This window comes from Sorex fumeus, unplaced genomic scaffold (genome assembly GCF_029834395.1).
Source record: "Sorex fumeus unplaced genomic scaffold, SorFum_2.1 ptg000169l, whole genome shotgun sequence".
Lineage (NCBI taxonomy): Eukaryota > Metazoa > Chordata > Mammalia > Eulipotyphla > Soricidae > Sorex > Sorex fumeus.
Window position 1 is genome coordinate 9562960 of NW_026606226.1, and position 25906 is coordinate 9588865.

General features: G+C 45.0%; 1 protein-coding gene across 1 annotated transcript; it reads left to right on the forward strand.

Moving 5' to 3' along the window:
• The first annotated feature begins 701 nt into the window (after positions 1 to 701).
• On the forward strand, positions 702 to 24114 carry POGLUT3 (protein O-glucosyltransferase 3). Its single transcript, XM_056107612.1, has 8 exons — positions 702 to 909; positions 5283 to 5480; positions 7006 to 7292; positions 10987 to 11203; positions 14467 to 14663; positions 18452 to 18646; positions 21049 to 21153; positions 23678 to 24114. The coding sequence occupies exons 1-8, from the start codon at positions 702 to 704 to the stop codon at positions 23801 to 23803; spliced, it is 1533 nt and encodes a 510-aa protein (XP_055963587.1). The 3' UTR covers positions 23804 to 24114.
• Positions 24115 to 25906: the final 1792 nt, after the last annotated feature.

A 25906-nucleotide genomic window follows, 5' to 3' on the forward strand; every position in this document is an offset into this window, starting at 1 on the left:
CAGTGGACAGGGCACTTGCCTTGCAAGCTGCCAGCCCGAGTTCGATTCCCAGTATCCTATATGGTCCCCTGAGCCCGACTAGAGTGATTCCTGAGCGCTGAGCCAGGAGTAACAATACTCCTCCCCGCTCAAAAAAAAAAAAAAAAAACCAAAAAAAACCCCAAAGAACAAAAACAAATAGAAAAACGCAAACAGGGGCCAGGGAGATAGCTCAAAGGGCTGGATCACACGGTTTGCATGCGTGCGGAAAGCCCCAGGTCTGAACGACCAGCTCTCACTCGCCGCCCAGTACCACAAACCAAACCAAGCAGCCGACGGTTCAATTGCTCTGGCCAGTGCAGCTGTGAGCACTGTCCCCGAGAGTTGGAGCCCGGAGAGTGCGGGGGCGTGACCTTTGCTCCGCCTCTGCAAACTCAGTGACGTTCCCGGTCACTTCCCAAATGCGCTCCACTTCGAGGGTCTCGGCGTGGGGCGGGGGTGCCGGTTCCCTCTTTCCTCCGCAAAGTCGGGGGGCGGAGGCGAGGGCGCGCTGGTCCCCCGGGGTCCGCGCCGCCGAGGCTCGGCCGCGCGCACGGCCCCGGGGCCCGCCCGAGGAGCGCGGGGGGCGGGCAGGCGGCGGCGGCGGCGGCGGCGTCCGGGCCCGCCCCCGGGAGTCCCCCACCCAGGCCCGCGGCCCTGGCGCCCTCCCGGTGCCGCTGACCATGCGCCCCCTCCCGCGGGCCTTGCTCCTGCTGCTGCTGCTGCTGCAGCTGCGGACGCTCGCGGTGACCGCTGGCTCCGGCGCCCCCGACGCGCGGCGGAGCCTGGCGTGGGGCCCGGGGCTGCAGGCGGCCGTCGTGGTGCCCGTCCGCTACTTCTACCTGCAGGCCGTCGGCGCGGACGGGCAGAACCTCACCCGATCGCCCCCAGGTAGCGCGCAGCTCCCCCCGGCCCCGCGAGCGCCGCCGCCCCCACCCCGCCCGCCGCCTGCGTGGCGCCTTCCCCGGCCCGGGAGCCGCCCCGCGCCCCCGCTGCCCGCGCGGACACCCGGCAGGGAGGGGGAGCCGCCCTAAGAGCGTGAATGAATGAATGAATGAAATGTGTGAGCCCCCCCCGGGGTCGGGATCGAGGGACCTGCGTGAGTCACCGGCGGCGGGAGACGTGGCGCGGCTCCCCGGACCCCTGCGGGAACCCCCGGGCCGGCCCGTCCACCTCCACGTGCGGACCCCGCAGAGGGTCAGGCCGAGGGTCAGGCCGAGGGCCTGGAATGCAGCTTTGCTTGCTCACGGAGATTAGATTAGAGTTCTTTCTTCTTGTTTGTTTTTCGTTTGGGGGCCTGGGGCCACACCTTAGAATCAGACTCGAAGTCTAAATTTAACTCTTTATAACTATAGAGTATTTTCTGTCTGTCCGTCTGTCTGTCTGTCTCTCTCTCTTTCTCTCTGGATCACATCTGGCTTTACTCCTGGTTTGCTCCTCGTTCAGGAATTACTCCTGCGATGCTCCTGCGAAATGCCGGGAATCGAACCCAGGTCTGCCGCGTGCAAGACAGGCAGGCTGACGCCTTATCATACTGTACTGTCACTCTGGCCCCTATAGAATATCTTTTCCTGATCACTTTATAAGTTATAACAGACAGGCGAGGTTGTGATTCCATTGTGCTAGGAGAGCCAGAATATTCCGCCAGCCTTAGGAAGACTTTCGTAGGGTAGTGGGCACACTGCGGTCGGTGATTCTGGGGAAGATATGTGTGTACCAGGGATCAAACCCAGGGCCTCAGGTATGCAGCACATGGGCCCTGTCACTTGAGACACATCCCCAGCCAGATGTGTATCTGAAGATCTGAATTCTGCAATTCCGTGTAGTAACATGACTCAGTCCGAGACGTTGATCGGTAATGGAACTAGACATGTTTTCCTGAGCATAAGATGGTATGATTAATACCTATCTCACAAAATTTTATAGGAAGGAACTAGGAGAAATGTATAAATAAATGTATGATTCTCAAACTTGGCACATAATAACATCTTAGAGGATTTAAAATTTTAATTTGGTTTAATGTTTTTGTTTTGGGGCCACGCCTGGCAGTTCTCTGGGGCTACCCCTGGCTTTGTGCTCAAGGCATCACCCCTGCTGGGGAGCCTGGGGAACCATATGTGGGGCTTACATCAGCTGGGTGCAGGGCAAGTGCACCCAGCTGATGCACTTCCTGTCTCTCGGGCCCTCAAAAGGGCTTCTTATTTGTTTGGGGGCGACACCTGGGACAATCAAAGATTATTCCTGCCTCTGCACTCCTGAATCACTCCTGGTGGTGCTCCGGGGACCATATGGGTTGCCAAGGATCAAACCAGGGTCAATCTCCTGTAAGACCTTAGCTCTAAGACCTTAGCTGCTGTCCTACGGCTCCAGCCCCATCAAGAAGGCTTTTTAAAAAGGCTTTTGGGGCCACGGTATAGCCAAGCTGACTGGTGCTTATCTGGCATATGTGAAACACCCCCTAAAACATGCAAGCTTTTGCTCTCTTTCCAAATCAAAACTCCCCTAAATTTTTCCTTTTTCTAACGATAAGACTTTGATAGACCCCCACCTCCCTTTGTCTGTGCAGTCACCGCCTTCTCGTTCAGTTAACTCTGGTGCTTGAGGTCTCAGTTTGTGGAACAAAAAATACTAAACTGAGCTTCAATTCTGTTATGTTAGTCCCTGGGTAAATGAGAATTCACATTCCTTTCATTTGAAATAATTTGGCATTGTACTCTCATTTTTTTCCCCTTTGATGAGACTAGAATAGCTTTTCTATTAAAGTTCTGGTTATCATTATTATTTTGCATTGATTCTAGCATTAGCTTCACACCAGCCATGTCATGGGCATTCGAACTTTGAAAATAGCTAGATAGGTAAAATACAGGTTTGTAATGGCTGTAGTGTATTTTTTAATATATATTGAAAAATGATTTTTTTTTTGCTCTTTTGGGGTCACACCCAGCGATGCACAGAGCTTATTTCTGGCTCTGCACTCAGAACTTACTCCTGGCAGTGCTCGGGGGACCATATGGGATGCTGGGGATCAAACTTGGGTCAGCCGTGTACAAAGCAAATGCCCTACCTTCCCTACTATAGCTCCAGTCCCTGAAAAATGATTTTTCATGCTACCTTAGAGAAAGCAGTGTAACTGAAAGAGCTATACTTTCAGTTTTAAAAAAATGGAAATGTTGGGACTGGAGAGACGGCTCAGTGGGTTGAACACATGTTTTTCATATTGGGGGCCGAGCTTGGATCCTCAGTACCGCATAGTGCACTGAGCACTGCCAGGAGTAACCCTGAGCACTGCTCCCGGCATTGCTGCTAGGTGTTGCCCCCAAACCACAAGGAAAATTAGTGAAATGCGGGCACACACAGCCTACTGCACCCACCCACTGCCAGGTGCGACCCAAACACCGAAAACAAAGAATAAATAATGAAGTGTTGGGGCTGTGGATGTGGCACTGCACTGAAGCACGAGACTGGGATTTGACCCCTAACACTACAAAACACAGTTAGAGAAAGGAAACAAAAAAAAATAAGTGTTTCGGAGCTAGTGATTTGTGTTTTAGAGCTAGTCGATACATCATGTTTCCCCAAATCACACTGTCATTAATATGCGTATTTATATATTCTGTCACTGTCCTCATCCTCTCGTTGTTCATCAGTTTGCTCGAGCGGGCCCAGTGAGATTTGTTGTTACTGTGTTTGGCATTTTGAATGCGTCACGGGTTATATGTTCTACTTATTTAAAATACCAGTTTACAGAAAATAGGACTAACTGGGGCCAGAGTGATAGTACAGTGGGGAGGGTGTTTGCCTTGCACATGGTCGACTCGGGGTAGATCCTTGACATCCCATATGGTCCCCTGACCTGCCAGGAGTGATCCCTGAGGGCAGAGCCAGGAGTATGCCCTGAGCACAACCAGGTGTGGGATGACCCCTGACCCAGGTTAAAAAAAAATACTAATTGAGGCGGAGACAGTCAACCCCACCACATTACCTTCCTGGAAACAGGTGGAAATGCACAAAGAATCATTTATTTAAGCCTTTTAGGTAACTGGCCAGCATTTAAATAACTTCACATTAAGTTACTGGCCTTGAAAATAATAATTAAGTGAACTATTATAGTTTACTATAGCAAATTTATTTCATAATTTGTATACCTGTTTTAGGATTGTAAAAGTAGGTATGAGTTTGGGGGTCGGAGAGATAGCTCAGAGGGCAGGAGTTGGCCCCATTTCATCCCTAACACACATGATCCCCAGCATCGCTCAGAGTGGGCCCACCCACCCCCAATTAATAACTTAAAAGTATGTGTTTGATACTTGATTATGTCAGTACGTTACTATTTCAAAACTGAAGAAACACCTCTTGATCCACAGGAAAACTTAGAAACTTGGAAGATTAAAAGAAAATAGAAATTCCACTGAATGGAGGATAAAAGTCTTTACAATTCAAAAAATTGTATTAATAAATATATTTACTGTCTTGGGAACTGGGGAGATCGTGCAGGACTTAGGGGCCATGCCTGGGTGCACCCAATCCCAGTTCAGTCCCCATCGGCACAGTCCCCTGTGCAAGATGGGGCTCAATCCAGGAGGACCCAGCCCTTCTGGGGTGGTCCTGATGCTCTCCAACGCAGTGCTGCATCCGAGAGCCCTAGCACACACCAAATGGAGTTTCACCAGGAATGGTCCCAGGTCACTGAGCAACGCTTGAGAGCCCCGCTCCACACACACACAGCCTTGCTTCCGTCATGTGGTTAATAAATGCGAGAACATTGAGTGCTTTGCTTCCTAGGCACCAGAAAGTTTCTCAGGGTGTGCAACTGCCCAAACTTCCAGTCATCCTGTTTTCTGAGAGACCTTGAAGCTCAGGCACACCAGAGCTGTCTCTAGAGAGGTTGGTATTTGACGTGAATGCCAAGACTGGTTTCAAAGCGGGTGGTGGCCTCAGAACCTAAATAAATAATAAATAATTTTGTTCACTGTTGCAGGGAATATCCCTTTTATGGAGAGAAGGGATTATTCTCAAGAATAATTTTGTCTGTTTGATTTTTGGGCCACAGCTGGTGGTGCTCAGTATTTACTTCTGGCTCTGTGCTCAGATATCACTCCTGGTGGGGCTCAGGGGACCCTATGGGATGCCAGGGGTTGAACCCTGGTTGGCCATGTGCAAGGCAAGCCCCCTACCCACTGGACTATCACTCGGGCCCCTATTCTCAGGAATTGTTATGATGAAATTATCATGAATTTAGGTTATTTGTTTATTTTTTCTTTCAGGTCAAACGTTATTCAAAGTAGTAATCAAGTCTCTTTCACCTAAAGAAATAGTCCGTATTCATGTGTCTAAGCCGCTGGACCGGAATGATGGAACATTTTTGGTGCGATACAGGATGTATGAAAGTGTGAGTGAAGGGCTAAAGATAGAAATTTTTTATGGTGATGAACATGTGGCTCAGTCTCCGTACATTTTGAAAGGTGAGTGGACTTACGTGTGGACTCTGTTGGGAAGGCTGCACCCGCCTGGCAGTGCTCAGGGCTTACTCCTGGCTCTGTGCTCAGGAATTGTTCCTGGTGGGGTTCAGGGGACCACATGGTTGGCCAGGAAAACATCTTTAGCAGAGATGTTGTTTTTTCATTTGTCTTGTATTTTTTAATTGAATTACCTTGAGATATGCAATTACAAACTTGTTCATGACTGATTTTCAATCATACAGTGTTCCAAGACCCGTCCCTTCAACCAGAGTGCATTTTCTGCCACCAATGAGCCCAGTTTCCCTCTCACCACTGACCCCCCCCAAACACACACACACACACACATCAGCTTGCCTCTATGGCACCCCTCTCTCTCTCTCTCTCTCTCTCTCTCTCTCTCTCTCTCTCTCTCTCTCTCTCTCTTTTCTTCTGGGCATTATGGTTTTCAAATTTTATTTGAAATTTTATTATATATCCCTTTCCCTCCTTTCAGCATTTAGTTCTCCATATTGATCATTTCCATCTATCTAACTATCAATGTCATAGTGGTTCCTTTTCTGTCCTAACTGTACCTAATGCCCCCCCCAACACACATGCACACTCACACACACACTCAAATACACGCATGCACACACAAGCACATACATACTGCCCCTACTTGTGGCAAGCTTCCAACAGTGGGCCAGTCCTGTTTAGCAGAGATGTTACAGTCTGCATACTTTCTGGAGCCAGTTTAACTGGAAATTTGAAAAGAAAGGAATTTAAAGTGTTTAATGAGCTGAAAGTAATGTTTTTAATGTTGGTATTCATTCAGGTAGTTCTTCATTCCTGTGCGTAAGTATATTTTCCACTGAACCTTTTGCCTTCTAAAAGGAATCCTACCAACATATTTTTTGGATAAGAATTCTGGTGATCACAACTTCCAACTTTTGAATGTCTGAAAAAGGTTTTGCTTTTTGTTTTTGAAAGTTTTGATAGTTTTAGTTATAGATAAGCATTTCAATTTTTTTCCTCTTAGTACTTTTAAAATGTCCCATTGAATCAGGGCCAGAGAGATATTACTGTGGGTAAGGTATTTACCTTGCATGTATCTGACCCCATTCCGTGGCACCATGTATGGGCAGTTCCTCAGGACTGCCAAGAGTGAGCCCTGAGTACTGTGCCAGGAGTAGTCTCTGAGTACTGCTAGATGTGACCCAACGTCCCCCACGAAAGGAAGGGTTTTTTCCTTTTTTTTTTTTGTCTCTTCCTCAACCAGTTCAAAGTCATTAGAAATGAGTTTTTCTGCTGTTGACCTCAAGTAAGTTTCTTGGAAGCGGGCACAGGACACCCTAGTTTGTCTAGTTATAGATAAGCATCTAGTTATAGATAAGCATTGTGACTGGGAGACAGGAGCTAAACCGCATGGCTCTTACATGCCCCTTTTACAGCTGATCAGTGGCGCCTGATGTACGTGGCAGGGCAGAAATCACCCTTGCATGCCGTGCTTGTTGCCAGAGCAGACGTTATGTGTGTTTTGCTTCTGTAGGACCAGTATACCACGAGTACTGCATGTGTCCGAAGGAGGATCCTCAGGCCTGGCAGAAAACTCTTGCGTGCCCAGCCAGTGAACCCCAGATTGAGAAAGATTTTGCTCCTTTTCCCAGCATCAGTCTTCAGCAGATGCTAAATGAAGTCCCAGCCAGGTTTGGGGGAGAAATGGGCGCCGTTGTTCATTACACGATTCTCAATAACCGCATCTACCGGAGAAATTTAGGAAAATACACAGACTTCAAAATGTTCTCTGATGAGATTTTGCTCTCCCTGGCAAGAAAGGTATGAAAAGGATTATACTGGTTGCAAGATAATGTGATTTATTTTTTTTGTATTATGTAATCACTTAGAATAATAGTGGTAAAGAGTGGAAATGGGTCTAAGTACTTAAAATGATAGTGACAGGGGGTGGAAATAGAATAATAGTATCAAGGCATGGAAATGAGTCTCTTAAGAGAACTCCCACCTGGAGTCGTGAGTCAGCAACCGAGCACTATACACCTTATTCGTGGGAGGCCCTGGGTCTGATTCCTGAAACTTCCCCTCACACCAAAACCCCATCTGAATATTTGTAAGTTCTCTACTTCAGGAATCTCTTTTTCAGCTCCTTCCTTCCTTCCTTCCTTATTTTTCTCTCTCTTTCTTTCATCAGGTTCTTTTGTTTTGGTGCATAGTAAATATAACAAAACACCCAGAAGCCCTAACATCTGAAAACAGGCACCCACTCCCCTTTGTTAATCAGACTCACTTGTCCTGGCCTCTGGGGTTTGGAAGGAGCTGTGGTCTTCCAGGCCTTGAAGTCTGATTTATTGACAGCAGCGAGAATGATTCCACTGTTGGTAGAAATGCATTCTGCTTCCACTTCTGTGGAAGATGGCATAGAGATATCTCAAAAATTAAAACCTGAACTCCCATATAGCCCAATGATCTCAGTTCTTGGCATTTATCTCCAAACACGAAAACATTAACTTAAAAAGATAATGCAGGGGCTGGAGCAACAGCACAGCAGGTAGGGCATTTGCCTTGCACGCAGCCAACTCAGATTCGATTCCCAGCATCCCATATGGTCCCCTGAGCACCACCAGGGGTAATTCCTGAGTGCGGAGCCAGGAGTAGCCCCTGTGCATTGCCAGGTGTGACCCAAAAAAGCCAAAAAACAATAATAATAATGCATATGTGTGTTCATCACCACGCTATTGGCAATAGCCATAGTCTGGAAACAAGCCAAGGACCCAATGACAGATGAATGAAGTTGTGATACAGGCACCCACAGGCACCCACTCCCCTTTGTTAATCAGACTCACTTGTCCTGGCCTCTGAGGTTTGGAAGGAGCTCCTTCCAAACCTCAGACCACAGCTCCTTCCAAACCTCAGAGGCCAGGACAAGTGAGTCTGATTAACAAAGGGGAGTGGGTGCCTGTTTTCAGATGTTAGGGCTTCTGGGTGTTTTGTTATATTTACTATGCACCAAAACAAAAGAACCTGATGAAAGAAAGAGAGAGAAAAATAAGGAAGGAAGGAAGGAAGGAAGGAAGGAAGGAAGGAAGGAAGGAAGGAAGGAAGGAGCTGAAAAAGAGATTCCTGAAGTAGAGAACTTACAAATATTCAGATGGGGTTTTGGTGTGAGGGGAAGTTTCAGGAATCAGACCCAGGGCCTCCCACGTATTATGTACACAATAGAATAGAACTTAGGTATAAGGGAAGATGAAATTGTGCCCTTTGCTACAACTTGAGTGCAGCTAGACGTGGAACTGTATTAGTCAGAGAGGGAAGGTCAGATACCAGATAAGCTCACTCATCGTGCTTATGGCATACAAAGGAATGGGCAGTATCAGCTAACAAAAATCGTCTGGACTTTGCGTAACAGAACTGAGGTTTCAAAGTGGAGGGAGGGGGGAAGGGGAAGAAGAGGCAAGTAGAAAGTGACAGCAGGACACTAGTGGAGTCTTTGGTACTCTGGTGGTCATAGACAAGCAAGAATTTACCAGACACATAAACATAAGCACTCTTGTCACTGCATTGCTTCAGCTATGACCACAGAAAATGCAGTGATCCTCTCAGAAGGCTTTTCTACCTCCGCATCCCTGACAGCTCTCCTCCCAGCCCTTCACTCCACATTTTCTGTTTTCTTTTTTTCCCTTCTTTTGATTTTTGTGCTACACCTGGCAGTGCTCAGGGCTTGCTCCTGGCTCTGAGCTCACTCCTAGTGGGACTTGGGGAACCATATGGGATTTTGGGGGTTGAACCCAAGTCGACTGCATGCAAGACAAGCTCCCTACTCACTGCACTATAACTGCAGCTCCCTCTCCCGACATGTGTTCCGTTGAGCTGCCTCCCATCCTAGCACATTTACAAACTGTTAGGAAGAGTAATACAAACTGTCTTTTGTTCTTCCTTCTCTCCTGACCAAATAAAGTTAAGGGTAAAAGAGGATAGTTGTGGCATTTTTTTTTTTTTTGTTACTAGTGCGTTGAGTTCATTTGCTCTCAACGGAATGAACATCTCCGAATGCAGCAGCTATGTGTACCTGGGTCAAGAACTCAATATTAGGAACTGCACAGGAGGAAGAGAGCGGTGTGGAACTCCTTCAAGAGCATCAAAGAAGTTGTTAAGAGGACGAAGAATCTCCAGCTCCGGGCACATCTTTTTGACTCCACCGTTCTTCCTGCACTAACATACACCTCAGAGACCTGGGCCCTACGAAAACAGGATGAGAACGCCATTCAGGTATTCCCAAAGAAGAATCGAAAGAGCTATGCTTGGAATATCACGTTTCACTCAAGTGCAAGAAAGAATTGGTGTTCCGACCTCTGTGGATGATTAAGAACCAGGCATGCTGTCTTGTTTGCCAAGGCATCCAAAATCAGATGGGCTGGACACGTAATACCATTTAGAGATGACCACTGGACTAGAGCTATTACCGACTGGATTCCACAGGACGTCAAAAGATTGCGTGGCCGCCCACTTACGAGATGGTCAGACTTCTTCATCAAACCCCTGAACAAATGGTCTGAGGCTCTTCGTGTTCCTGGAGCGAGCAGATGCCATTGGGCTACACTAGCACGCAACAGGGATGGATGGAGACATTACTGGCACCTGCTCAAGCAAATTGAAGATCAAGGGGATGACAAGTGATACAAGTGATACAACATTTTTTAAACCAAAAGTCATTTTTGCTGATGATTGATACTTTTTAAAGTTTTCAGACTGTGTAGGTCTAGTCAATTCTTATTTTATTTATTTATTTATTTATTTATTTATTTATTTATTTGCTTTTGGGGTCACACCCAGCTATGCACAGGGGTTACTCCTGGCTCATGGACTCAAGCATTACTCCTGGCGGTGCTCGGGGGGTCATATGGGATGCTGGGAATCGAACCTGGGTCGGCCGCGTGCAAGGCAAATGCCCTACCCGCTGTGCTATCGCTCCAGCCCCCACAATTCTTATTTTAAGTAGCAGTCCTCTTTCCACCAGCCCCAGTAGGAGCATATGAACACATCATGGGTACCTGATCCTATAGACAGACCTATATATCGGATTTGCTTTCTTTCTGGTTCTTTCTACATTGCCCTGTACTTCTATATCTTGTACTATGTTCCTGCCAGAGTACAAGAATATCAGAATTCAGAGTGTTTTATATTCATGTGGCTCATGTTTGTACTGTCACACTCAAACTCGGTGCATATGGTGACACCGGGAATTGAACTCATGGCCTTCAACTTGAGCGCATGCATTCTAAGCTGCTGGGCTATCCAGAGGGCCCCCCTATAGGCGTATTTTTTACTGGGTATGAATTTGCCTGTATCTTCCTCTTCCTTGGGCTGATTCTGCTGATGACCAAAAATAATCCTTTCCTCTTCTATTTTCAAATGTTTTTTTTTTCCTGAAATACTTCCTAAAGCTAAAGAATTAAAATATTTAACCTCAACAGCAAAAGTCATCCTTGCACTGATGTTTATCCTTTTGTTTATGTAGGTTGTTCTCCCAGATTTAGAATTTTATGTGAATCTTGGAGATTGGCCCTTGGAGCATAGAAAAGCCAATGAAATTCCAGCCCCTTTACCTATCATTTCATGGTGTGGCTCTGTGGACTCCCAGGATATTATCCTTCCAACCTACGACATCACCCACTCCACACTTGAAGCTATGAGGGGTGTTACCAATGATCTCCTCTCTATTCAGGGAAACACAGGTAAACCGAAGTTCATTCTCTCAGCAAAAGTTTAGAAATTCAAAAGGGAATGGAAAAGAATGTAAGTTTCTATTTAAGTAACTCATCCTTATTTTCTTTTTTGTTTGTTTGTTTGTTTTTTGGACCACACACAGAAGTACTCAGAGCTTACTCCTGGCTCTGTGCTCAGATATCACTCCTGGTGGACTCCAGGGACCATATGGGGTGCCAGGGGTAGAGCCTCGATCAGCTGAATGCCCGGCAATGCCCTACCCACTCTACCCTCACTCCCATTCCATTTACTCTTACTTTTCAACCAAGGTAAAGGCACCTTAAACTTTAGTATAGTTACTTTGTGTGTGTGTGAATGAGGAGGAAATCCCAAGTAGTGCTCAGGGGAACTCAGGGGCCACTCAGGATTAAATTCTGCCAACTGGTTGGGGCAGTTCACTGTGAAAACCCAAGGACATGACGCTGCTGGAGCCTTGCAGTGCCAGGGACAGCCAGGCCCACCCTGATTCTAGGGGTCCTCCTGAGTAAAACTCAGTGATGCTCAGAGGCCACGGAGTGTTGGGGTTCAAATGAGTTCCTGGAGCATGCAGAACATGTACCTGTGACTGTTCATTAGCTCCCTTGCCTTACAGTGGTTTCTTCTAATCCAGGGCAAGAGCTAGAACAGGGGTTCAGGTGCTTGTCTTGCATGAGGCTGAGCCCAGTTTGATTCCTGGAACTACATATCTGTATATACTACCAGGGCTCATGCTGGGACACCCCTGGGTCTGGTCCAACTCTTCCTCACCCCCCAAAAAGGTTTTTCTGATCCAAAAATTAAACATGCATGGATTGAGCTGGTCACATTCATACTGTAACCATATCACTTACCCTAACTTCTTCTTTTAAATTGACCACTTGTAAATTCAGTTTGAAAATAATGTCACTGTCACTGTCCTCCTGTCATTCATCGATTTTTCTCGAGTGGGCCCAGTAAATAATGTATTTGGTAAAATTGTCTCTTAATTCTCTTCTCAAGCCTTTACATAACTGGATGATGTGAGAGAATTTTTTAATATGGCAAAATTACTTGAAGATGCCAGAGAATTATAAGAGCTACATAATTTTGAAATCACTGCCTTACCACTTAGGGATTTTCTCCTTTCCTCTTTCTGCCTCTTTTGATCTGTTAATGTCTGAATTTCTCGCCCTTTTTTGTAGGCATTACTTTTATCAACATATACTTTTATTAAACCAAGTTTTTGAGCTTAAAAAACAAATCCAAACCCTGCATAACTTCCGTTTGTATTTGCTGTGGTTTAGTAGAATTAGGGAGTGAAAGTGGATTTTTTTGTACACTAAAGAATGAGCGATAGCACAGCGTGTAGGGCGTTTGCCTTGCACGCGGTCGACCTGGCCGACCCAGGTTCGATTCCTCTGCCCCTCTCAAGAGCCCGGCAAGCTACCAAGAGTATCTTGCCTGCACGGCAAAGCCTGTCAAGCTTCCCGTGACGTATTCGATATGCCAAACACAGTAACAAGTGTCACAATGGAGAAGTTACTGGGCCCGCTTGAGCAAATCGATGAACAATGGGAGGATAGTGACAGTGAAAGAATGAAATAAAAATGACCTATTTGGAATATGCTTACAATGATTTCCTGAAAAGCATGCTAAAATATAGACTGACCCCTGCCAGTTTCTGTTTGGTGATTTATCCAACCAGTACTGACATGTATTAACTAATGACTTATCTTTGGAATAGTGGAATATATTTTAAATGATCCTTCCAGAATTTTCCTCTCCAAGAAAGCAAAACTATAAATATAAGTATACCGTAGAGTTCTATCTGTATATTTGCATTTGAAAATACATAGGAAAGTCGTCTCTCTATTCAAAAATTATGGGCTCAACATTGAAAGCAACTTTAGCACTCAAACTTCGTAGATGCGATTTAGTTATGTCATTTATTCTGGCTTCCCTGTTCTAGAAAGAACTAGAACCAAATCCTGGTTCATTTTTTTTCTTTTTTTTTTTAACTGGAAAGTAGGCAGAATGAAAGAAGCTAATTAATGAACCAACAGTTTTTGCTTTGAATTTGGCCTAACGTTTAGGACATGTTTTTGTATCATACAACAGAAATTCCAGTATTTGAGTGAGTTCTCACTAGTAGACAGATTAAATCAGAGCATTCCCTCACGGGGGTATGAAAGATAGCACAGCGGTAGGGCGTTTGCCTTGCACGCGGCCAACCTGGCTGACCCAAGTTCGATTCCTCCACCCCTCTCAGAGAGCCTGGCAAGCTACCGAGAGTATCTCGCCCGCATGGCAGAGCCTGGCAAGCTACCTGTGATGTATTCGTATGCCAAACACAGTAACAACAAAGTCTCCAATGGAGATGTTACTGGGCCTGCTCGAGCAAATCGATGAACAACGGGAGGACCGTGACCATGACCGGGATCATTCCCTCACGGGGGTGTGAAAGATAGCACAGTGGCTAGGGCTTTAGTCTTGCAAACAGCCAATCTGGATTTAATCCCTGATATCCCATGTGGCCCCTTCAGCCCAGCCAGGAGTGATCCCTGAGCTCAGAGCCAGGAATAAGCCCAGAGCACAGCTGAGTGTAGACCAAAATGTTCCCTTATAAGATGGAGCAAATAAAAGAACTGTTTTTCTTTTTTCCTTATACTTTTTTTAATTAAATCACCATGAAATACAAAATCACAAAGATATTTATGATTGAGTTTCAGGCATATATTTTTTCAACACCAATCCCTTCAGTACTAGCCACTCCCCTCCACCAAAGCCCCTAATTTCCCTCCGACCACCTGCTTTGTTAAGTGGCAGACACTTTCTCTCTCCTCCACTCCTCCCTAACTTAGCCCCCTCACCCATGCTCCAGGGTCAAGCTTCCTACTGAAGAATTCTCCTGCTTCCAATTCTCCTGCTCTTCATTTCTGTTGCCATCAGGCATTTGATATTCCCCTACTAGGTTTCTTTATATTGCACATCTGAGAGATCATTCTGAGTCTAAGAACTGTTTTTTCTAAGTCTAAAATTTATATATCTAAGTTTAAAATGTATCTAAATATTATATATTTATATATTAAATTTACATATTTAAATATCTCAGCAAATTCAAACTTGATCCCACATTTCTTTGGAAATAGCATCTACTTTAGAAGATGAGTTAATGCTGAAAATACTTGACCATCCTAAGTGGTAGAGTAGAGATACACTTACCATGCAAAAAGTGTGCAGTTCATCATCAGATGTGTTATACTCACACTTCTAGGACCTTCCTGGATCAATAAAACAGAGAAAGCTTTCTTCAGAGGCCGGGACAGCCGGGAGGAGAGACTTCAGCTGGTGCAGCTGTCCAAAGAAAATTCACAGCTCTTAGATGCTGGAATCACAGGGTATTTCTTTTTCCGAGAGAAAGAAAAGGAGCTTGGAAAAGCTAAATTGGTTGGTTTCTTTGATTTCTTTAAGGTAAGTATTTTAAATCTTCTGGTTGGATGTGACAAATCTATGTAAAGTCAGCTAAGGAGCTGGCCTAAGGCATATTTCTTCCGTTCTGTGAACTGACACACTTTGTCCTCACATAAAGATTACCAAACTTACTGTGATTTCCTGTTTTTGTTTTTGTTGTTAATTTTGTTTACCAAATAACTTAGATGGAGTGATAGTACAATGGGTAGGGCGTTTGCCTTGCATGCCAATTCCCAGCATCCCATATGGTCCCCCAAGCACTGCCAGGAGTGATTCCTGAGTGCAGAGCCAGGAGCAACCTCTGAGCATCGCCAGGTATGACCCTGTCACTGTCACTGTCCTCCCATTGTCCATCAATTTGCTCGAATGGGCCCAGTAATATCTCCATCGTGAGACTTGTTGTTACTGTGTTTGGCATATCGAATATGTCACGAGGAGCTTGCCAGGCTTTGCCATGTGGGCGAGATACTCTAGGTAGCTTGCTGGACTCTCTGAGACAGGCAGAGGAATCGAACTCGGGTCTCCCATTTTGTCCGCTTGCAAGGCAAATGCCCTACCTGCTGTGCTATCGCTCCAGCAAGGTATGACCCAAAAAGAAAAAAAAATAGCTTAGAATTACATTTATTACTCAGAATACAGCAAGTTTTATTCTGGGGCTTTGGTGCATTTATTTTGTTTTCTTTTCTCTCTCTCTCTCTCTCTCTCTCTCTCTCTCTCTCTCGTCTTTGTTTTGGGGGCACACCCATTGATCACCAGGGGCTACTCCCAGTTCTGCAAAAAGCAAAAAACTTAAAAAATTTAAAAAAAGAAAGAAATATCAGCTGAAAAAATAATTTTAGGATATAGAAAATCCTCTTTTAAGTATAGAATAGGGAACTCAAATTTTTATAGACAAGTAGAAAATTATTTTCAATCACTTAATCACTTAACTTCCCGTTAGTCGTCGATTTGCTCGAGCGGGTGCCAGTAACGTCTCCATTTGTCCCTGTCGCGTGCTAGTGTAGCCCAATGGCATCTGTTCGCTCTGGGAACATGAAGGGCCTCAAACCGATCGTTCATGATCTTGACGAAGAAGTCTGACCATCTGGAAGGTGAGCGGCCACGCGGTCTTTTGACATCCCGTGGAATCCAATCAGTAACAGCTCTAGTCCAGCGGTCGTCTTTAAATCTCATTACGTGACCAGCCCATCTGATTTTCGACACCTTGGCAAATGAGACAGCGTCCCTGATTCTTGATCCTCGACGGATGTCAGAACTCCGGATTCTCTCTCTCATTTGAGTGAAACGTGATATTCCAAGCTTAGCTCTTTCTATTCTTCCTTGGGAGACCTGAATAGCATTCTCATCCTGTTTGCGTAGGGCCCAGGTCTCTGAGGCATATGTTAATGCAGGAAGAACAGTGGAATCAAAGAGATGTGCCCGGAGCCGGAGGTTCTTCGTCCTCTTAGCTATTTCTTCGACGTTCTTGAAGGCGTTCCAAGCCGCTCTCTTCCTCCTGCGCAGCTCGGGTGCCAGGTCATTTGTCATGTTGACCTCTCGACCTAGGTAGACATAGCTGTTGCATTCGGAGATGGTCGTTCCGTTGAGAGCGAATGGGGCGTCAGGAACGAGGCTGTTTCTCATAAACATTGTCTTGTAAGATTCAGCTGTAGTCCTACCTTTCCACACTCACGGTCAAAGTCGGCCAGCATTTGTGCCGCTTGGCTGATGTTTGGTGTTATTAAAACAATGTCAGCAGCAAAGCGGAGGTGGTGTAGTTGCCGACCATCTATCTTCACTCCCATTCCTTCCCATTCCAGTCGTCGCATGATGTTCTCGAGGGTGGCACTGAAGAGTTTCGGTGAAGTGGTATCACCCTGCCGCACCCCTCTCTTGACATCAACGATCACTTCTTTGTAGAATGGTGAGATCCTGGTAGTGAATCCGCAATACAGCTCACGGAGGATCCTGATGTATTGGGCTTGAATGCCCTGATTGGCTAGGGCTTCAATGACCGCTTCCGTCTCAACAGAATCAAAGGCCTTCTTTAGATCAATGAACGTTAAGCAGAGCGGCATCTTGAACTCCCGAGAAACCTCAATGAGCTTGGTTATCGTGTGGATATGGTCGATGGTGCTGAATCCTTTGCGGAACCCGGCTTGCTCGCATGGTTGTCCTTCATCTAGTGTTCTGCCAATCCTATTTAGGATGACTCGAGTGAACAACTTGTAGATGACAGACAATAGGCAGATTGGGCGATAGTTGCCAATGTCATGGATGTCTCCCTTCTTGAACAGTAGTACGGTCCATGACATTTTCAAAATAATTTGAAAATAATTTCCTATCTTGTAAATCTGAATATTAATAACCATTTACACTTTCATTTTATTATGAAAGTTATTCAGTTAGAAATAACTCCTAGTGGTATTTAGGAACCCATATAAGGTGCCAGGGATTGAATCTGGGTCAGCCATATGCAAGACAGGTATCCTACCTGCTGTACTCTCTCTCTAGTCCCAACTTTTCTCTCTTTTGTATTTGTTTTAATAAACAGGACTACGGGTATCTTACATAATATACTCTCAAATGCCTTTTGTAAATACAGCATAGATCCCATGTAAATAGCAATTATTTCAGAAAAAATTAATTACTAATAGAATATGCAGTGATAGTATCCTAATCATCACAGTGTGATATAATGAAAAGAATGTGGAATTTAAAGAGCTTAGAGATTTATGTTCTCTGAATACCAGTTTTCTCATTATGAAGAACAGTTAGGTGAAATAATAATAATACCTTTACACATTATATTTGAATAGGTTAATAAATGTGAAAAATGACTGAAATTTAAATCAAAGTTAATTAATTCTCAAAATCAGTGAACAGGGTAGATAATGTGTCACTGTATCTTACTAGTATCTAAAATTCAGGTTTTTGTCTCCCTTAACTCTAAAATTGAACCTTAGAGAGAATGCCTTGGGTCCAAGGCAAAAATGAGCAATGTAAAAATGATAGTGTAAATGGTTATTAATATTCAGATTTACAACATAGGAAATTATTTTCAAATTATTTTGAAAATAATTTTCTACTTGTCTATAAAAATTTGAGTTCCCTATTCTATACTTAAAAGAGGATTTCCTATATCCTAAAATTATTTTTTCAGCTGATTTTTTTTATTTTTTAAAATTTTTTAAGTTTTTTGCTTTTTGGGGTCACACCCAGCGATGCTCAGGGGTTACTCCTGGCTCTGCAACCAGGAACCACTCCTGGCAGTGCTCCAGGGACCATATGGGATGCCAGGGATCGAACTCAGGTCAGCTACATGCAAGGCAAATCCCTCCCCACTGTCCTACCATTCCGGCCCCACTGTCACTGTCACTGTCCTCTCGTTGTTCATCAATTTGCGCAAACGGGCCCAGTAATGTCTCCATTTTTGAGACTTGTTACTGTGTTTGGCATATAGAATGCGTCATGGGTAACTTGCCAGGCTTTTCCGTGCTGGCGAGATACTCTTGGTAGCTTGCTGGGCTCTCCAAGAGGGGCGGAGGAATCGAACTTGGGTCGGCCATGCAAAGCGCCCTACCCGCTGTGCTATCGCTCCAGCCCCATCAGCTGATATTTAAATGTATTGTATTTCTTAAATTCATTTGTTAAAAGCTCCTTACCAAAAAAAAAAGGCAAGTTACAAAATAAAAGATATTCTAAACAATCAAGCCAGAAAATAGTACTTATCTTGTAATTTGGAATTACATTGTTAATGAGAAAGAAATGACTTAACATGTTTGTTTATGTCCGTATTAATCTTTCAGTACAAGTACCAAGTGAATGTGGATGGGACCGTGGCTGCTTACAGATACCCGTATCTCATGCTGGGTGATAGTCTGGTTCTGAAGCAGGACTCTCCGTATTATGAACATTTCTATCTTGAACTAAAGCCTTGGAAACATTATGTTCCAGTTAAAAGAAATCTTAGTGATTTACTGGAGAAAATTAAATGGGCCAAGGTATGATTTCTGGAATTTTTTTTTTTTTGGCTTTTTAGGTCACACCTGGCTATGCACAGGGGTTACTCCTGATTCTGCACTCAGGAATTACCCCTGGCGGTACTCAGGGGACCATATGGGATGCTGGGAATCGAACCCGGGTTGGCCGCGTACAAGGCAAATGCCCTACCCACTGTGCTATTGCTCCAACCCCTGATTTCTGGAATTTTAGTTTCTTTCTTTTGGGGGACCCCAGGGTCAGCCTCATGCAAAGCATTTGCTTCAACCCATGTACTATCTATCTCTCCAGCTTCAAATTTTAGTTCCCTTAGGTAATAGCAGTTTCTCCAGCGTTATTACGTGAATTCCATCAGAATACAGTTTAGTTTGACATTATTTAGCCCAAAGTAATGTTATGTTGGAAATTCTGTTTCCTTGAAATATCTTAATAATCCCCATCAGGATCATTTTGTGACATCTCTGTCAGCATTTTTGGGAGATACAGATTTCTTTTTTCTAAAGGCCCTCCCGTTGATCGTCGATTTGCTCGAGCGGGCCCAGTAACGTCTCCATTGGAGACTTTGTTGTTACTGTGTCTGGCATATCGAATACTCTCGGTAGCTTGCCGGGCTCTCCGAGAGGGGCGGAGGAATCGAACTCGGGTCGGCCATGTTGGCCGCGTGCAAGGCAGACGCCCTACCCTAAAACAATCACAAAATTTTTATACTCCAGAAGGCAAGGACATACCAGATGTGAATTACAGATTTTAAAGTGCCTTATGCGGGGCTGGAGCAATAGTACAGTGGGTAGGGTATTTGCCTTGCACGCGGCTGACCCGGGTTCGATCCCCTGGCATCCCATATGGTCCCCCAGCACCACCAGGAGAGATTCCTGAGTGCAGAGCAAGGAGTAACCCCTGAGCATCACTGGGTGTGACCCAAAAGCAAAAATAAATAAAATCCTCCAAGCTTTAAAAAAAATGAATAAATAAAGTGCCTTATGCATAGGAAAACACTTAAGGTAATCATGATAGTCTTTTCTTTTCCCCATTTACCAAATAGGCACAAATCTATAATGGATGCATGCTAATGTAGCATCCCAAGAATCCTGTTCCTCATCTAATAAGAATTCCTTTTTTCAAAATGAAAAGTATTAAAAAAAAAAAAAAGCTACTGTGTTTTTATGAAACTAAAAATGTATCCATTCATTATAAGACTTTATTTTGTTTCTGAGAAGCAATATTTGGTAATAGAAATAATTAAGTGCCTGAGGCAAAATCATTTATGTGACCCTTTATAAATAGAAGGAATTATTTAGTAACTTTTCCTCTGGAGAGTATGATAAAATATTAGCTGTCTTCCTGAAGTGTCCTTGGAAACACTATTTCCAGAACAAAAAGATGTGCTTGTAGCTGAATTTTTTTTTCCTGCAAACTGAAGGATTACATTTTTAAATTGCAAAATACAATGAAGTACATTTTGAGGCAACTTCTTGATTCCTGCTATTTGTTTTTTATTTGTATTTTTCCCCCTTTGCTTTGGCTGTTGTATTTGCAGTGACTAGGGGACACACACACTTCATTGTGGTGTCAGGGATTGCCTAATTCATTGTGTTGCTGGGAGTCCCCGATGGACTGCCCTTGGAGTCACATTTGATACGTGGGCCAGTGAAGGCAATCGAATGGATGAATCCTGCCTGCAAGGCCGGTGCTCTGCCATCCCTGGGCCCCAGTTGCCTCTTTAAATGGAGTTTTTACAAGGTTATAATATAGCATCTGATCGTTTTATTCTAATTTGCATCTTACTGGCTTTTATGTATTTTGTGGGGGAGGGTCACCCAGCATGAGATACGGGTATCTGTAAGGGGTTACTCCTGGCTCTGTGTTCAGAAATCACTCTGGCAGTACTCTGGGGACCATATGCGATACTGGGTATTGAACCTGGGTGGGCTACATTCAAGGCAAGCGCCTTCCCCACTGTACCCCCACTGTAGTATGGCTCCGGCCCCTCTAGATTGCATTTTTAGTACCACCAAGCAGCAAGGTGAGCCCCCAACTTCCTGGGAGCTCAGAAAGAATCAGGATAGTCAAATGAGAGTCTGCCTGTCAGGGTTGCATTGGGGTAGCAGGGTAGTTTACCACGCCAGTATTTTAAGGTCCAAGCAGCTACAAACCATTTCCAAACACCAGAGCAGTGTAGGAAGTAGCTGCTCTGTTTCCATGTGGCCTTTGTCTTTCAGACTTCCATCACGTTCCGTCTCTCCCAGGCCGTTCTTGTCAACCGCACATCTTTCCCACCTCGCCTTCATTCTTAGCTTTTGTCTGTGTGTTTGGGGCTGAGGTGCAGCGGGGTGGGGTGGTGGTGATCATCACAGTGGCCATGGCTGGTGTCAAAGGAGTAAATTCCGTTCATTGATCCTTTTAGGAGAACGATGAGGAAGCCAAGAAGATTGCCAAAGAAGGGCAGTTGACGGCGCGGGCCCTGCTGCAGCCTCACCGGCTTTACTGCTACTATTACAGAGTCCTAAAGGTTAGTTTGTGCCAAGGGGTCGTGTTCTCAGACCACGTGCTTTGGCCTGAGGACCCTGTTTCTAGAAGGAGCTTGGAAACAGCCTGTGGCATCTGACTGAGGTGAGCACCAACCTACCAGAAGAACTGGTACTTAGTCCCTTTGAGGGCACCGTATTTTTATATCCAGGCAGTCTTAGAAAGTGGTCCTCGGGGCTGGAGCCATAGCACAGCAGGTAGGGCGTTTGCCTTGCACGCGGCCAACCCAGGTTCAATTCCCAGCATCTCATATAGCTCCCCAAGCACTGCCAGGAGTGATTCCTGAGTGCAGGGCCAGGAGGAAGCCCTGTGCATCATAGCCAGGTGTGACCTAAAAAGCCAAAATAAATAAATAAATAAATGGTACTCAGAGAAACGGCTACAAACACAGACTGAGACTGTCTCCCATCTTGTAGGGCCTTTGTAAATTAAGTGCCTCATGGGATGCCTGGCTTAGGAGCTCTCGATCCTTAGAGGTCTGTTTGTCCTTAGAAAGGTAGAGGCTTGGCCTTGGGGTGATTAGCGTCTCTTCTGCTCAAAACATCTACCTCTTTGTTCTTTTTTTCTTTTTTGGGTCACACCCGGCAATGCACAGGCATTATTCTTGGCTCTGCACTCAGGAATTACTCCTGGCGGTGCTCCTGGGATGCTGGGAATCGAACTCAGGTCGGCCACATACAAGGCAAACGCCCTACCCACTGTGCTATTGCTCCAGCCTCTCTTTGTTCTTTTTTGTAGTTGTTGTTCCCCCTCCCCTCTCTTTGTTCTTTTTAAGATTCATGTTTTTACTCTCACGGTCCACGGTGGGAAAAAAAAATACTTAGCTTGCTATATAAAGCAAAGTAAATGAAAAGTATAGTAGTTGTAACACCTTAGGGCTGACTAGGGACGTGCACACATGGAATGGGAATCCAAGGCTGGGCTCTTTAAGTAAATCTCCTGTGACTAAACCCAGTAAAATTTAGAATGGAAAAGGGTAAGAAAAATGACGCTGGTAAGGCGTCATAAGGTAAGGTCATAGGTCAGTGGGAAAGTGCATTCCTTATATCTGTATGGCCTGGATCCAGTCCCTGGCAGCTGAGGGAAGAGAAATTGTGCTTTCATTTTACCTCAACTGTAATTGTTCTGTGGGCAGAAAAAAGGTAAATTTTCTCAACTGCTGGTAGATACTATTCTTTTGCAAAAAAATAACAATGATAAATCACACTATTTAGCAGCAGTCTTTACCTTAATCATCTAGATTTAACTTTATCTTGTTTACTTCTTTGTTTCTGGCAGTGCTCATGGGCTATTTCCAGCCTAGTGCTCGGCAATTGCTTCTAGTGGAGCTTAGGGGAATCGAACCTGAGTTTCCTATATGCAAAACGTTCATCCCATCCTGATGAATTATGTCTCTGGCTCTGGATTTAATTTGAATAGTAGGAGTTTCTCCCATTGAAATGTCAGTTAGGCTCACAAAATCATGTCAGCATCTTGCTGCGTTTCGGTCGGTTGTTGATGTAAAGCTGTATGTATGTGGACTCATCACTGGACGGAAATATCTGTTGACAGGAGCATTTGTCAGTGCCTCAGTGGGGGCACATTTCACAGGCCAGCCTTTCTTTAAAAACATGTGAGGGGACAGGAGAGATAGTACAGGGGTGAAGGTACTTGCATTATACCCTGGCATCATATATAGTTCCCTCAGCATTGCCAGGAGTAGTTCCTGCCAGGAGTAAAAGCCCTGAGTTCAGCCAGGTGTGAACCTAAAACTAAAAAATTCATAAATAAAAAATGTTTAAGTGTGTGAGGCTAAAAAGATAGCTCAAGTCAGAGCATATGCTCAGCAGATGCAAGGCCCTGAGGTCGGCCTTGCTCCCAGGCCCGGGTCCACCTGCACTGTGTGAGGTACCCACAGTAGCTACTCTCAGCCCCCCATGGACTAAGTGGCCCCTGTAAAAACACTACAATTTAAAGAAACCTACTAAAATTAAAAAGGTAAAATTGTAAATGACTTTAGGCTTAAAGAGAGCATGATGGTGAAGCTGTGAGACCAGCAAGTTTATTTTGAGGTGTTTATCATCTTTGCATGTTTCAGTATTCACTAAAGTTAATTATGTATTAACAAGTGGCGAGCAGATGCTGAGAGCCGTCGTTTCAAGTTGAAACGCTAGGCGTGACGTCCCATTAGTAGAAGCTGCCTACCTGCACTGAGGGATGACAAAATACTGCAGTCATGCCAATGATAGTTACAGTAACGTTAGGCCAGAGATGTGGCTTAGAAGAACACCTGCTTGCGTGTGTGATGCCCCGAGTTTGATATCTGTCACTGTTGAATAATGAAGTTTTTATTATCATGATAAAATTATTTTTTAATGTAACTTCAGAACTTAAATAAATCAGACCTTCAGTTTTAGACTGAAAAAACCTACAGTGACTAGAAATAATAGCACGAGTCAGGGGGTAGGATGGGGGTGGAATTCATGTCATGGGGACTCACCTCTTGACTGTTTCCAAACACATCTCAGACGTACGCTGACCGCCAGTCCAGCAAGCCGGAAATCCGGGAGGGGATGGAGCCTGTGGCCCAGCCTGAGGACAGCACCGCCACCTGCCACTGCCACGAGGGAAGTCCAGCGAGAGAAGAGCTGTGAGGCCTGGCAGCACCTGAGACAACGTCTCTTGGGGCCTTTCTGCAGGCGTGGATGGACCGAGCCGAGGAAAAGCAGGCTGCAGGCTGCTGATGGCTCCAGTGACAGCCAGCCTGCGTGGAAGCTCACGAGAAGACTCGTGAGGGAGAATTTTTAATTTATTTTCTATTTTAAGTAATTTTTTGTACTTTGGCACCCTGATGCCCAACACTGTTCATAGTCATATTTCAGGCCTACGGTGTGGTTACACCTCACCCAGAAGGGAGGGACTATTTTTTGATGCTCATTTACTTCTTTCTAAGTAAGTTGTCTGAAAGCCTAATTTTTTTTTTCTTCAGGGAAATGTATGGAATGCCGGGTTGGCCATGTTGCAAGAATAGTTGAAGAATTGTTGAATGTTAATTTTCTCTGGATAACTTATGGACTCAGATTGGCCATGCGCAGTGCAATACCTGTTGCACTGCTGCTCCAGCCGTAAAAGCCAAAAATATTTTCAAGTGAAATAGTGCCTTATCTAGGAATTCCATCTCCTTGGGTCGTTTGTACTCCTCCAAAGTCGAGGAGAGCCTCCTGTCTGTGCATTTCTTTCTGTTTTGGGGGGTGTCACACCGGCTATGCACAGGGATTACTCCTGGCTCATGCACTCAGGAATCACTTCTGGTGGTGCTTGGGGGATCATATGGGATGCTGGGAATTGAACCTGGGTCGCCCGCGTGCAAGACAAATGCCTACCCACCGTGCTATCACTCCAGCCACTGGTGCCTTTCATTATCTGCAGATTGATTGACTCAGCGAGAACAAGGCAAGTGGGCAACGTTCATTCTTTTTCTTCTCTAAAGGGGCACTTGAGGGCCTCTCCACAGGCTGCAGCGATCCCAGGCTCTTGAGAATCCTCTGGGAAGCCCACAGGTTTTCTCCCTCTGCCCTTGCTCTGGGCCACTGGGTTTCCTCGCTAACAGGAGCTCTGCAGGAATTTCCTTAGTCTTTGAGGGCAGTTCAGACTTAAAATCCAGAACTTTGTGATAGACTCCTTATGTTACCACCCAAGATTCGGCTCATTAAAAAACACACTCCAAACACAAGCACTGTCCACACTACCAATTTAAAAAGACTGACTTGGGGCTGGATAGTATCAGAGTTAAGGCATGTGGGATTTCAACCCCAGCAAAATCTTGGGTCACTCCCGAGCACAGAGCTAGGAGTAACCCCTTGCTACTACTGCAGTGCAAATCTCTGCCAAAAAATTCTACAAAGATGAATCCTCAGGGCTGGAGCGATATAGCACAGTGGGTTGGGCATTTGCCTTGCACTTGGCTGACCTGGGTTCGATTACCAGCATCCCATATGGTCCCCCAGCACCACCAGCAGTAATTCCTGAGTGTAGAGTCAGGAGTAACCCCTGTGCATCGCCGGTTGTGACCCCCCTGCCAAAAAAAAAAAATGAACTCTCTTCATAGACACCTTTCCTTAATGTGGAGAGCACTGCAACCTTTTTAAAGTAGTCAATTTTTTTGAAACCCAGTAATAACAGAATGTAATTTTATTTATTTTTTTTGCCACACCTGGCTTACTCCTGGCTCTGTGTTCAAAGATCACACCTTCTGCACCTGGTGGGCCATATGTGGTGCTGGGAATCAAACTGAATCTGTCACGTGCAATCCTAGTACCTTACCCGTTATACGCTTGCTCTAGCTCCAGGATAGAGAATTTAAAAAATATATAATAAGGAAAAGCAAAGCTACATTTGGATTATGCACATTTCCATGGGTTTATCTACATTTCCCTAGACAACCAAAGTCTGTTATCCAAGGAAAAACTAATAACCCAACAATTCTCAAAGTGCTAGGAAGACACCTTCCCAAATCCTGTCCCTTGACTGGTCAGAGTGGAGATTGTGAAAATAAGTTTGCATTCCCTTCCACTTTCCTGGCTTCCAACCCAGGATATTCCTGATGGCTACTTGCATTTTGATGGAAACATCTTCCAGTTAAAATATTTTTTATCTTCAACTGCCAGACAGGCCCAAGAGTTCAAAGTGAGTTGAGGCATACAGCTTTTGGGTTTGGAAAAGGAAGGGTATGCTTGGACAACAGGAGGCCCTGTAGA